General features: G+C 36.7%; 1 protein-coding gene across 2 annotated transcripts in view; it reads right to left on the bottom strand.

Annotated features, from left to right (window-relative positions):
* Positions 1 to 1813: 1813 nt before the first annotated feature.
* Positions 1814 to 14173, bottom strand: part of tspan9b (tetraspanin 9b) — a 27976-nt gene continuing 15616 nt past the window's right edge. For both annotated transcript variants that reach the window (XM_016556692.1, XM_016556684.1), the window contains exons 2-8: positions 11592 to 11671; positions 6254 to 6445; positions 3918 to 3992; positions 3565 to 3666; positions 3205 to 3336; positions 2316 to 2399; positions 1814 to 2198 (exon numbers count right to left, since the gene is read on the bottom strand). In XM_016556692.1, coding sequence (XP_016412178.1) covers positions 2127 to 2198; positions 2316 to 2399; positions 3205 to 3336; positions 3565 to 3666; positions 3918 to 3992; positions 6254 to 6445; positions 11592 to 11654 — 720 coding nt within the window. In that variant the 5' untranslated portion in view covers positions 11655 to 11671 and the 3' untranslated portion in view covers positions 1814 to 2126. The remainder of the gene's footprint in view (positions 2199 to 2315; positions 2400 to 3204; positions 3337 to 3564; positions 3667 to 3917; positions 3993 to 6253; positions 6446 to 11591; positions 11672 to 14173) is intronic.

The following is a 14173-nucleotide window of genomic DNA, read 5'->3' as shown; positions in this document are numbered from 1 at the left end:
ATTCCGTTTATGCTTTAATAAACTTTAAGAGTGCTTTAAACATGGAGCAAGTGTGTTAAAGCATACAGAAAAACACTCCAGACTAGCTAATATGTTCATAAGAACATTCTGCTAACATTCAGAAAATATTACTGCATTTCTGAACGTTCTCTGAACATTCAAAATGTCCAGTTTCTTAAGTGTTTTACGTTTTTTAAACATTAAGGGAACTTTCCATTTGATAAATTTCCGAACATTATGGGAATGTTACATTTGTTCTCTGAACATTCTAAACATTCTGTAATATTTAAAAAATGTTAGACAACGTCCAACAAAAACATTTCCGAAATAAAACATTCCTTGAATGATGTATAAATAACACATTTGTGCTAATGTTTTTAAAACATTAGTAAAGACTCTGAACGAACATTATATTAACATTACTAAAAGAACATTTGTTCTTAACTTTGAGAGAACCTAGCCAGAACATTAGCCAAAGTTCTGAGAACGTTGCTTGTTAGCTTTTCACTAAAATATACTTCATGTAAGTAAATGTCCACAGTCTTTTTAGAGTCAATGACTTGTAGAATGAATTACAGCATTAAAAAATAATATTAGCATAAAAAACACATAAAACTGGGCACTAATATGCATTTATTTAACATGTCTGCACAATGTATTTCCTAAAAATCCTTATTTTTATTCAGCTTGCCAGTGCTTCACTGTAAAGTATGCTGAAATATGAATATTGCATATTTTACCTAGTTTTTGGAGGCAGTTATCTTGTAATATTCATGTCAGACAAGAACAAGTTATTTAAAACATTTTTTTTCTTTTTATTTAAAATAATATATTGATTAAACAGTAATGCAGATATGTCATTTGGTAATAAATTATCTTGATAATTCAATACTGTGAAAGATGCAACTATTTAATCTGTGGATCAAAATATACCTATAGCACTCACAAACTGAATACGAGTAGGAATGTATTTTAGGAAATTGACAGGAGCGGCAAACCGTTTAGAGGTTATGGCTTATAAGTTAACTCTCATTACACTCTTTTAGGTGCCATTGCATGATACTGTTTGTTTTCAAGAGAAGCCATTATTAGGTCTTTCTCCCCCTCTATTTCCTAACCTCTATATCCTGCATCCTTTGATCTCATCTCTCTCTCTTCCCTGACAGTAGGCGGAGTAGGACAGCTCATTTGCCTCCCAGCAGTACAGATGCACTTTGAAAAGATCAGTGAGTGAGAAAACAAAGAGTAGACAGAGACGAGAAGAGTCACCAGGACACAAAGCCCCAGAGCGAGCAGATGACTAGTCCAGACTCTCCCTCTCATACATGGAACATACTTTTTACAAATAAACACATTCATACTGAAACAAATGAAAGCAGGGAAGAGTGGGGTAAGCTGTGACACTTTTCGAATGTGAAATCAATTTGAAATACCTTAAAAATAATCGGAATATTTGAAGCCAATATTTATAATAATATATATATATATTCATTTTATATTTTATATAACAAATACATTTAGAGCCTGTCTGAATATCTGATAATAAAAATGCATTTTTGGTAGATTAATGGGGTGACATGTCTTACCCCACTCTCCCTAACACTTAAGTCATCAGATTAAGGATTGTTTGTGTGCAATTGTACAGTACTCTTATGTGAATGTGAAATATATACAGCATGCGATTGATATATTACATCAGCAAAGGGAACGGCGTCTACGTGTCCACAAGTGTCCAATAAAGAAATAGTGAATGTATCCTCTTACGAGCGTTGCAGATATCCGAAATCCGATTTTACATGATGTGGGCATTTTCTTTTACAGTTCATACACTATCAGACTATTTCCAAGACTGTTTGGCTTAACAGCTGCATCCATAACTGCTTCTCACAATGTATTCCCTTCATTAGTTTTCATCTTACAGTTGCTGTTAGCCCTCAGGCCCAAAAAAATTAGCCCCTCAGCAGCCAAGCAAAAATATCTACACTCTGTTCTACATAATTAAATCTGATAGAAAAAAAATACAGCTTCATTTTCACTGGTAATAGTTTGTGATGGCATGAAGCGGGGCTTGAAACAATACATTAGGTATTCTGAGAGTTTTTTTGTAGTGTAACACTGGGTTTCCTCTAGGCATCATACTTCTTTCCCGCCCTGTGGATTTGCTGGTACAAGGTCATGGAGAATGCCATCCCGAGCAGCTGCAGAACAGAGAAGATGGCATCAGCATGGGTGTGCATCAAACAGGATGTGACATCATTGGAGGCACAGCTATTTTCCAAAACACTCCAGGATGAGTCTAATCATAATGTTTGTACCTGTAAGACCAGCACACACATCGCGATGGTTCCGAGCAAATGTTTGTTGTCGTTCAGCCATTCCTCAACCTTCTCATAGCAACCCTAAGAGTCAGAAAGAAAAGTGTGTTGGCCCACAGAAGTGTGTAGTAACATTATGAGTAAAGTTGGGGAGGCTATTTTGAAACTCTTTATAAAATCTGAAACTTTACAATGTGCACCATATTAATAATAGTAGTTAGTTACCGTATAAGATAATAACAAAGAGTAGCTAACTAAATTAAAGCTATTTAAGCAGGAAATACAGTTACATTATCAAACTGGACGATCACAGAGTATTTATGGCAACTTGCCCAGGTAAATTTCTAAATTACTTCTAACTACTAACACTAGCTAACAAAAAGAGAAAAATCTCATTTCTACAACTGAGTCAAAAACATTGTAGTGTTTAACGAAATAATTCTGTATTAACTACTTTTTATATTTTCTGTATTATCTAAATACAGTATTATAGTTTAAAATAATCAAGGCATGTTTCCAAATTAAACTTATCAGTGTTAAATTATTAATCATTTTTTATTTATATGCACCAATAAACCGCAATATTTACCTACATATATTGACACTAACATATCTACTGAAACAATCAGTTTGATTGCTGAAAATGAGTCTAGCTGGTATGCATTTTTGCTATAAATAATAATAATAAAATAAAATAAAAGCAAAGAAACTATTTAATTAAAAAATTTAAATTAGAGAAACTATTAAAATAAAATAAAATATTAATAAAATACAATACAATACAAATCAGAGAAACTTAAATAAAATTTACATTTGAGAAACTATTAAAATAAAATAACATTTACATCAGAGAATAATCAGAGAATAAATAAAATAATAAAGGCCATACCTGTGACCAGAAGACGTTAGTGGCATTGCGACCGCACTCTCTGTAGTGTTCCTGGCAGCATCTGTCTGGAACTGTTTTCTCCTGCAGGGCATCATGCCAGTCTGTGTGGCCAGTTACCCCACAACACTGCCACTGAGAGACAGAGTGAATATTCAGATTCATCATTTACACACTAAGCAAAGAACATTTCTGCAGACGCCTGCATATTGTTCAACACTGGAGGGCTTCATGAGTTATCTTCCATTATTCTGTGGAGAGCAGCTGCGGATAAGATGTGACCCAATCAACCAGCTGAACTCACAGTGACCTGCCATTACTGTCACTGATAACCGTATCACACCTGCACTCATCCACACACACCTCAGCTTGGATAATGTTCCAGGCGTTGCGGAGGCCGATGTTATTGTCCGTGTTGTAGAGACTCAGGCCATCTTTAAGATCCTGCTTAGCGTTCTCGCTCACCTGCACAAGAGTTCACATGATTCAAAGTCACATGATGCATTTGTAATCCAAATATGAGTTACATGTTGAGTCAAATTTTGGAAATGAAGTAAACCAGAAGAGCAGGTGTGTGGGCTGTTGTTGTTGTCAGGATTCGTGTGGGTAATAAAGGTCTGTGCGCGGTGGGGTGGTTAGTTCTGTGTGTGTGTGTGTGTGTGTGTGTAATAGATGGATTGAGGGGGTGTGTGTGATGCTTGGTGTTCATACTGTACCTTGTCCGTGTACACAAAGAAAAGGATGAGCAAAATCAGCTCTGCCAGCAGAATAATCAACAGAACAATGAAGAACTACAAGAAAAAAGAGAGTAAAGTAAGTAAACTATTTATATACAACAATAAAGTGCTTTACAGAAGACATATATATACTTATTATAGTATGGAATATTTGATTCTGATCGGTTATTGAGTTGTTGGTAGTTTTCGTTTACCATTTTAAAAACTATCGGTTGATTAATCGGTATCGGCCAGTGTGGTCCAACCTAGCTATCGGTATCGGTAAAATCCACTATCGGTCGACCTCTAGTTATAATCTTGTTGATTTAATTAGAAGCTAATCACACTTAATCAGAGTAAATGCAAGATAATAAAATAACTTCAAATTCATTTCAAATTTCGTTTTATTTATTTATTCAGTACATTGCCTTGTAATACATGGGATTATGTAAAGTCAGCCCAAACTTTTTTCTCGAATATATATATATATATCACACAAAGCCTTTTTTAAGTCAACTGTGTCACATCTAAGATCATTTAGAGAGTTCACATAAGCCAAAGCCCTGAAACTAACCATGTTTTGCCCAAAGGCTGGCAGAAACTATAAGCAAGTGGGATATGGCATGTTTTTGCGCTATTCATGACGATGGAAGCAGTTTGAATGTGGGAATGGAGATGCTTTTGTTTCTCACTTGCAGCCTTTCTCTGCACTCCCACACTCTCCATCAATGCAGCGCTACAAAACCCCTGGTGTTGTACGGTGTATTGTGAAGCATTTACATCAGGTACACACTGGTCTGCCAACTAGTTGATTACTCTTCTGGACAACTAGTGTAAATGCTTTACTATACAGACATACTCATTAACATCTTTACCTATAGAAGTTTACATTAAATGTATGAAAAAACTGCTTGTTTAATTACTTTTAACTATATGTTTAAACATGTATTTTTTAAACCCTGGGCAATGTGAAAATGTTGTAAGTAATTATGAATGGAGGTAAGCATTGCTTTTAAATCTGTTAAATAACAAAAAAAAAATCAGAGCAACACCCAAATCACGGTGCATAATGTTTTGGCAAGTTATTTAGCAAAAAAAAAAAAAGAAAAGAAAAGAAAAACAATCATAAACTAGGTTTTCTAAACTGGGGTTTGGGAGGGAACTGAACAGGGTTCATAAGTTGATAAAAAGCTAATAATTAATTCATAAAAACGTAAAAAAAAAAAGAAAAAAAAAAAGTAGTAACTAATTACCAAAAAAGATATGTTAAAAAAAATAAAAATAATATACATACATATATATATGTATATATATACAGTATATATATATATATATACACACATTGGGTACAGATGGCTGAAGGAGAAAAAGGTGAAGGTCCAGAAAAACGGTCACCATCAAATTGAACTGAACTTGAGCAGTTCTGCAAAGAAGAGTGGGCAAATATTGCAAAGTCTAGATGTGCAAAGTTAGCAGAGACAAATCCCAACAGACTAAAGGCTGTAATTAAAGCAAAAGGTGGTTCAACAAAATACTGACACAAGAGGGTGATCTTTTTTCCAACTCAGTTTTTGTGACCATTAACTGACATCAGAGAATCAACATAAGAATATGTTGAACTTCTGAAATATTAACTTAAATATTAATCAAAAATGCAGCAACGGCAAACGCTTTAACTGAAGTGATGAAGTAAAAAAAAAAAAACATGCATAATTGACCCTTCGCCAAGAGCTTGATTGACAGGCGATCTGACCAATCATAATGCAGAATCCGCAATTTTGTCCGACAAACAAACCAGACAGCAGAGTAGATTAACGTCGGTGGACTTGAACTTGAAAAATGGTGTGTATTGACATCTTTCTGCGGTTGAAACAAGATACCTTCTGATGTTTATTTTGTGCTATAACTAGTAAAGAGGAAGAGATGATCAGTTCGCTACAGCGATCTATCACAACACATTAAAGAGCCACAAAACGCTATTTATTGTTTGAATTTCTTACAAAATGACAACATTTGAAAGCTGACACTTTGTTTCACACTGAAAGTAATCTGCTCTGTCTTGTCTGTTGTTGCGTTGTCAGTGTCATCTTTGCTCCACAATGTATTTTTCACTGTGTGAGAACATTATGTGTGGAGTAAGAGCGCCATGGCTTGTCGCATGGCTTGTAGCAACAGTTACTAAGGGGGGTGGGTCTTAGTGAAGGGTCACTTAAGACAGAATTTGAAAATGAAATCTCAAAACCTGACAACTCAGAATTACACCAACCCAGGGTTAAAATAACCCTGGATTAACAATACATTCCTTATGCATTGTGGGAGTTTAGGTGTCGACTTACACTCAGCAACAGGCACTTGTTCTCCTTGATGGCACCGAGGCAACCAAGAAAGCCCGTTACCATGACGACGGAGCCCAAGGTAATGACCAGATTGGCAGCTGAGAGGGAGGGGAAGGAGGGGGAGAATGTGGCAAAACTGCCCTGAGAAACGGACAGCCATATGCCCACACCTAACAACCCGCAGCCCGACAGCTGAGGAGAGACAGACAAGGGAGAGTGTTTCATGTTAATAAACACACAAAAACTCATTCATTATGGATCAAACATGCATAAACATTCAGTTTGACTGTTTCGTTTGGCTTTTACGTTTCCCAAAGTGTAAAACTGACTCTTCGTTTTCATTCACTGAAGTCAGTAGGTCTCAGTAGGACCTGAGTGCCACTTTGTGAACTCAAGTTCACTCAAGGTAAGGTGTATTTACCGTTGCAGGACTGAGGTAGGTATGTGTGCGCATGCCTAACCAATAAAACAATACCTGTGTCAGCTCTCCCTGCTGTGAGAGCAATATAAATGCTAATGGAACCGCAATAAAGGTTGTTGTTGAGTTTCGAAGTGTGAATTTTGTGTGTGTCTAGACCTTAGCAGAGTAGAAGGTGTGCTTATTCACATCTCGTTTTGGGAGAAACTCTTGTAATTTCATGCTCAGGTAACCAAAATGTAAAAGTAGCCTAATCCAGTCTGCTAAAGGCCAGGCAAAAGGAGAAAGTTAGCTAACACACTTGGACCAGCTCCAAACAGAAAACCAGAATATGCTATGTTTGCAGCACAAGGTTGTACATGTGTGCATGTGTATGAGAGAGATTTTAAATTGAATTATTTACTGAACTGTTGCAAAATTATATTTTAAAATATAAATGTAAAATGCTTTCATTGTTTTAACCCAGTTTACCATGTAGAGTAAATAAAAATAAGTATCTAAAAATGAAAATCACTTGTTTTAAATGCTACAACTAAATTTAGGCAACATTATAATGTACAGTATGCAAAATGGATAGTTGTGCTAAAGATTACATTGAAAAGTGTTGTTAAATTATTAGCATTTCACTTACTGAATTGTTTTCGTTATTATAACTCTAATTTTCATGTTATGGCCAATGATCGATAAATGTCTAATACTAAAATTCTATGCTATTTTGTCTCTCTGTCTCTCTCTCTCTCTCTCTCTCTCTCTCTCTCTATATATATATATATATATATATACACACACATATATACAAATTATTATTATAATAACAAATTATTAAAAAATAAATTCAGTAATTTTAAATGCTACAAGTAAATGTATCATATGAAAAATTTATATTCTTGCTAAAGATTTTATTTAACAGTGTTATTAAATTATTATTAATTATTAGTGTTCTTAAAGATGAACAAATATGTTAAAATATATTATGAAAGAAATATTTTTAAGGTCTTTAAATTAAAAATTTAGCAGGCCAAGATCTTCTCTGTTAATCCTCCCTCACATAACGTGTGCCATTGCGAGATATGCCCTACAGTGCAGCAGTATGGCTCACCACACACTCTTCTTTTGAGTGTAACTGAAGGTGAAAAGCTGTGTCATTCAGTTCCCTCAAGAAAATACCCAGCATGCACTCTGAGAATCACTGAGAACCATGAAGAATCTGAATCAGACAGAATCCTTGAACTTGAAAAATGATGAGTATGAAAAATAAGAGATAAAACGTGTGTGTGTGTGTGTGAGAGAGAGAGAGAGAGAGAGAGAGTAGCAGCAGAGCAAGTCAGAAAAAATAGGTTAAGGATGATGAAAACTTTAAAAAACATGAAAATGAAAAGTATGGCACAGTAATCAAAAAGTCTGAGAGGAAATAATTAGGGAACAAATGCAAGCAAGAAAAATAAGCCAAAGAGCACAGAATAAAACATAAACAGGAAGAGCACAGAGTAAGACTATTCTGTCCACAGGAGCAGATAGCTTTTAACCCAAATTTTAGTATTCATGACGCACTACCAGAATGAAGACACACAAACAAATTGAATTCAATCTATTCTCTCTGCCTTTGGAAAATCCTACATAATGGGGTTGTTCTTAATCTAATCCTGCATTCCAAATTGGGGGACTATTCGTTCAAGAGGTTTTCTTTACAGTGCAGTACAGAAAATAGGGGAAAAGGAATAAGGAAAAGGAAAGGAAATGGAAAAGGACAGGGCGACAGGCAGGAAATGAAAAAAGGAATGACAGAAAAAGGGATTGCAAAGGAAATTAATAGAAAATTACAAGGAAAAGAAATAAAAAAGATGGAAACAAGGAAATATGAAAGGACAAAGGACAGTAGAAAAGGAATTCACAGAAAAGAAAGGAATAGTAAAAACACGGAAATGCTACAGTGTTTGAGGGCGGGGTCAAATTGTTCGCGGCTGGCCAACATAGAACATAGGCGGTTTTTTGCATTATGCAAATGTGTGACCCAGTGACGGGTAGCCATCACGGAAGTGGGATTCGAATTCCTGACGACTCGTTTAGGTGATTAAGAGTCAATTCTTATTTTTTTTGAGAGACAAAAACTGTATTTACCGTGCACTGTCGGCTTCACAAATTCGCAGATAGTTTACATTCACAGACAGGTACATTACACACTGCATGAAAAGCAATATTTGAAATGGCATAATAGGGGCACTTTAAATGACAAAGGAAAGGAACAGGATAAGAAATGAAAGGAAAGGAAAAAGGCAAAGGACACGAAAAAAGCAAAAGGGAAAGAACTTTTCACTAAATGTAGGCAGCATCGATGAATATGTATTAGAAATAATACACCAGAAGAGCTAGAAAAGTTGAGTCAGTCGTTCATGTTAATAACAGAGCCCACATGCAGAACTGACCTCACACACACTAATGAGTGTACTGTGTGTTTGTGACCTTGTGAAGAGTGAAGTGAATCTGGCCTTAACTTTCTGACTTATGCATTAAACATGGAGCTGAGAGCCATCAGGCACAGAAATGTCAAACACATGAAATATAGATTACCAGCAACCTAAAACACCTCCTCAACTCCACTCAGAAACATCATTACCACCCCATTTAAATTCCATATAAAAATATAATAAAAATGCACACAATACATCAACTGTCTCTCACATAAGCAGCGAGATCAAGGGTTTTTGTATTATGTTCTGAGAAGACTTTATTGAACGCCTCTGTAAACCTTGTACCGGTAATTCAAAACAGGAAAGTAATTTCTCTTCAATGGAAAACTGAACTCTGAAATTAAATTCCAGTGAACCAAAAGAAAACCACACCACCCCTTTGACAAACCATTTAATCTCAAGGTAATTCTATCTAAAGCTTTCAAATTACTTTTATCTTTCTTTCTATCTCACTCCTCCATCTTTCTTTTATTCCCCCTCCGCCCCACTGTTTAAAGTGTACATGGTCAAATCTCCAGGCATTTGCAATCTTTCCATAATTTCCTTATTCTTTTATGTTCCCTTTTCATCATTATATGGGTGTATATGTGGGTGTGTGTGTGCAGTGGGAGATTTTAGATCAGTCTGGAGTTTTTTCTCAAGTTTCCTGCTTGTGTTTTGGTGCTTCCGTCATTAAACTGGCTCAGAATCAAACAAACAACAAAACACACAGCAGATCAAACGAGTAAAATCTCACAACTCACAGAACCATAATCTGACACACAGACTTCCTATTGCAGATACACAACAACAACAACATAGACACAGATGACTGAAAAGTTCAACTGGAGGCCTATAAGAGATGTTAGAACGCAAGAGAGCGAGGGAAAAGGTGGGGGGATTTGTTTGAGTGCTCTGGTTCAGATGAATATGTATTACTGCTTTTGATCTAAGAGCATTTAACACCTCGTGATGAACCTCAGCCTCACATTGCAGCATGCACATGTATACTTGCGTGACATTTTCACAAACATTGACTGGTATCAGTTTTCACCAAAATACTAGTTATTACCAGAAGCGTCATGTCCATTCAAAGTGATTTCTGAGCTAAGTGGATTTTGAATATAATTTAATAAATAAATAAATGACAATAATTTATATATTTGAAAATTAAAGATAGACAGTGTCATTGGAATATCCTACACATTTTGAGGGATACATTTCCATGCATGAGTTTCCAGTTGTTTGTGATTATTGGCATCTTTAGAAACTGTTTTATACAGACTGCATTCACAACTACCATTTTCTAGCCACTGATGTATTTTAGAGCTGAACAATACTAGAAAAGTATTTCTCTAGCAACTTCCATGACTTGGGATTTAATTCATCTCTATGATTTTTTTCTAGGCTTAAACTGCTATTTTTATTTTATCTGGTATTTACATGATTGTGGGACCCTGGCGTGCAGCATGGGAAAATACACACACATTATCTTTGCACAAAGATTCGTTCTCTGTTAAAAGTTCACCCAAAAATGAAAATTTAGTGAAAATTTACTCACCCTCAGGCAATCCAAGATGTAGATGAATTTGCTTCTTCATCTAGAAATTTAACATTACATCACTTGCTCACCAGTGGATCCTTTGCAGTGAATGGGTGCCGTCAAAATGAGATTCCAAACAGCTGCTAAAAACATCACAATAATCCACAAGTAATCCATCCTCTTTTGTCCTCTCACATCAAAATCCACCAACATATTTGTTTAGAGCTGTTTTGACCTTTTTTTCACTTATAAATGGTGCTTAATCTGTGCATATTTCTCTCCTGATTCAGTCGAGAACATTTTAACTGGAAATCCAATATTATGGATAGAGGACTTGTATTTTTACCCAAAAGCAATGGTTAAAAGTTAAAATGTCTTAATGATGGATTTGTTTCTTTCAATTGTTGGACTGGAGATTGTGGATCATTGTGATGTTTTTATCAGCTGTTTGGACTCTCATTCTGACGGCACCCATTCACTGCAGAGGATCCATTGGTGAATAAGAGACGTAAATTTACATTTTTTAAAAAATTTCTCCAAATCTTTTCAAATAAAGAAACAAAATCATCCTCATCTTGCATGGCCAGAGGGTGAGTAAATTTTAAGCAAATTTTCATTTTTGGGTGAACTATTCCTTTAATACTTCAGGGTTAATATTTAGGAATATGTACTCATACAATTCTCCAACCTCAAGTATGAGCAATAATAACAGTGTTATCATTGGCTGAGCCAGAAACAGACATTGTTGAACTATTCAAACAAACAGTGCATTGTTTTGAAAGCCCCACAGAGACACCATGCTCACTTTTTAGGGAAATCATTGTACAAATAGCTTACAGCAGTCTCTGCACATTAAACTTTGACAAGAGAAGAGAACGCATTTTGACAACAAGTAAGTGTGGATCATTCATGCTGTACTTTGATACTCACCCAGAACAGCAGGTTGAAGAGGAACATCATGTATTTGACACAGCACAGGCATCCACGAGCCATCTTCAGCTTCTCGAACTCTAGGAGCAATACAAAAGACAAGTCGAGGTAAAACACGACGTACTTCCCAGCAGCAGACATGCGCTTATCCTGAGGCTTCCCTCCTGGCGAGACCGCGACCACGGCTCCTTCACTCTGTGCAGTTTGATCTTTGACATTTGACCCCCGGGAGCCGTAGAAGGCCCCCACGGCCAGGCGCTGACCCCGACGGGCCGCCTGGGTGAATTCTGACTCTGCGCTGTCCAATGAGGGGCTCCGCTGGACCTCGGATTCGTGGCTCTCACGCCTCTGCATTATCAGATGAAAGCCGAGCGGAGGGCATGTTTCACACACACTCACACAAGCTGCAACTTAACACACGTGTCCAAGGTTGCCATTTGAAAGGGACGGCTTTAACTTAAACAGACGTACTCACAAAAACACAAGAACTTCAGTGGTCAAAGCTTTCTAAGGAGAGGTTTTTCTCAAGATCTTTGCACCGTAATTCCTTTGCATTAAGAACGTCGTTTTCCCCTTTCCGCTGTTTCTATCGTGTATGCGGGAAAGCAGAGCATGTGCTTTCAACTTTCCCCGCTCTCGCTCCATCGCACTCTTTCATTGCTTTGCGTCGGCATGATTCGCTTTGTTGCATGTACCACTTTTTTCTCCGCACGCTCTAGCTTCCCTGCAGTGCTATTATTAGAGATCTCCTCTCCCGGCTCTTCCCATCCCAACTAGCGCTCCGTCCCTCTCTCTGCATCCTCCTACCTTCATTCGTTCATCCCTCTCTCTCTCTCTTTGGCTCCTCCTCCTGCACTCCGGCCAATCTGTTTGCAGGTCAATGGATGCGTTATCTCCCTTCCCATATACGTTTAAAAGAGTCAGTAGCCAAGCGGGAAGAATGAAAGCTAATTGAGGGAATAAATCAAATCCTAGCAAATGTGTCTTATATGTATGATTTTTGTCTGTGTGTAGATGCCGTCTCGAGCAATTCTGTAGAGAGATCATGCAGTGCCAATGTTTCCAGGTCATTTCTCTGTTGACATGCTACATAAGAGTAAAGAGTGCATCTGGTTTGTTGTTTTTGGCACTGTATGATGGTGATCTTCATAACCTTTAAACAACATTTAAACATTAAAACACACTCTAGACACAAAACATGCATTTGCTTTGTATTACTGCCTGCTGAAAATATTAATCCATTAATCCAGGGCAAAAATTTGGTTTGTGCTGATGATATTTTAAGATAGATAGGATAGGTAGATAGATAGATGCATGCAGTGCAGTAATTATTATTATTTAAAAAAAATAACCAACCAGCTACCGACAACCTCTCAAAAGCAACTGCTTAGCAATGCCATAGAACCTACCTTGAACAGCTTCAAATTAATAAATCAGCTTTGTGGAGTTTAAAGCTACAAACTTTCAGATGCCAGTCCAGGCTGCAGTCTCTCATTCCCATTTCAATCTATCAAACCAATGTCCCATTCAATAAGAGTCCTTCTTGTTGCTAGTGATCCTGATTTAACCACTGGCTAGGACGCTTACTGACCTCTAACGTAAGCTGCAGTGAAGCGTGGATGAGGCAGCTTGTAAAACAGACTGATACTGGGTCTAAATTAAGCACATTCAGTACAGTCCGTTCAACAGATTGTACTGTCTCAAGGTACTCACGCTTAATTTACACAATCCATGTTTCCAGAGTTTTCTACCACTAGAAAACAGACTGATACTGGGTCTAAATTAAGCACATTCAGTACAGTCCGTTCAACAGATTGTACTGTCTCAAGGTACTCACGCTTAATTTACACAATCCATTCACGCTTAATTTTCTACCACTAGAATGTTCTGGGAAGACATTTTCAATGTTGCATCAGCTGAATGATTGACACCCTGGTACACAATAGAATAACGAACAGAACAGACTGTACCATACCTCACAGCTGTGTTTTTAATAACGACCAAGATTTATGCAAAAATCTGCAAAATCTGACAAAATATACAGACGGGAATGTCATAGTTTGGAAATTAATAATAAATATTAAATTTTTTTACTCTAAAATGCAAAAAAGGTTTCTATTTTTTAGGCTTAGCCTGAAGTATTATAATTTGGTTAATACAAAAGCAATAAAAATCATGGTATGTCCCTATTTATGTAACTAAACGTGCATATGTGTGTTTGGGGGATATTTCTGTAGAGATCCTCCTGTGACTATTTTTTATTTTTTAGCTATAATTCTTTCCCTCCGGAGCTATTTCCACTCTAATTAAATGGCATTGTGATCTTGTGTAACTCAGTCAGTGTGTGTGTGTGTGTGTGTGTGTGTGTGTGTGTGATATGGTGCCGACTGTGTATTTCACCCTGCGGTGGCTTTGTGAGATCTGATGTTCTCAGGAAACTCATTAGACAGGATTTATTAACTGAACAGTGTTTACTTTGCTGCAAGGGTGTACAATACTTTCCCACAGCTGCACACACAGGCAGCAAATTTATACACCTATACTTTTGAGGACCTCCCATAAATGTATATTGTTATTGTCAT

Source organism: Sinocyclocheilus rhinocerous, unplaced genomic scaffold (assembly GCF_001515625.1).
Source record: "Sinocyclocheilus rhinocerous isolate Xijiao unplaced genomic scaffold, SAMN03320098_v1.1 scaffold551, whole genome shotgun sequence".
Classification (NCBI taxonomy): Eukaryota; Metazoa; Chordata; class Actinopteri; order Cypriniformes; family Cyprinidae; genus Sinocyclocheilus; species Sinocyclocheilus rhinocerous.
Note: the sequence above shows the minus strand (reverse complement) of the source record. Positions and strands in the feature narration are given on the sequence as shown.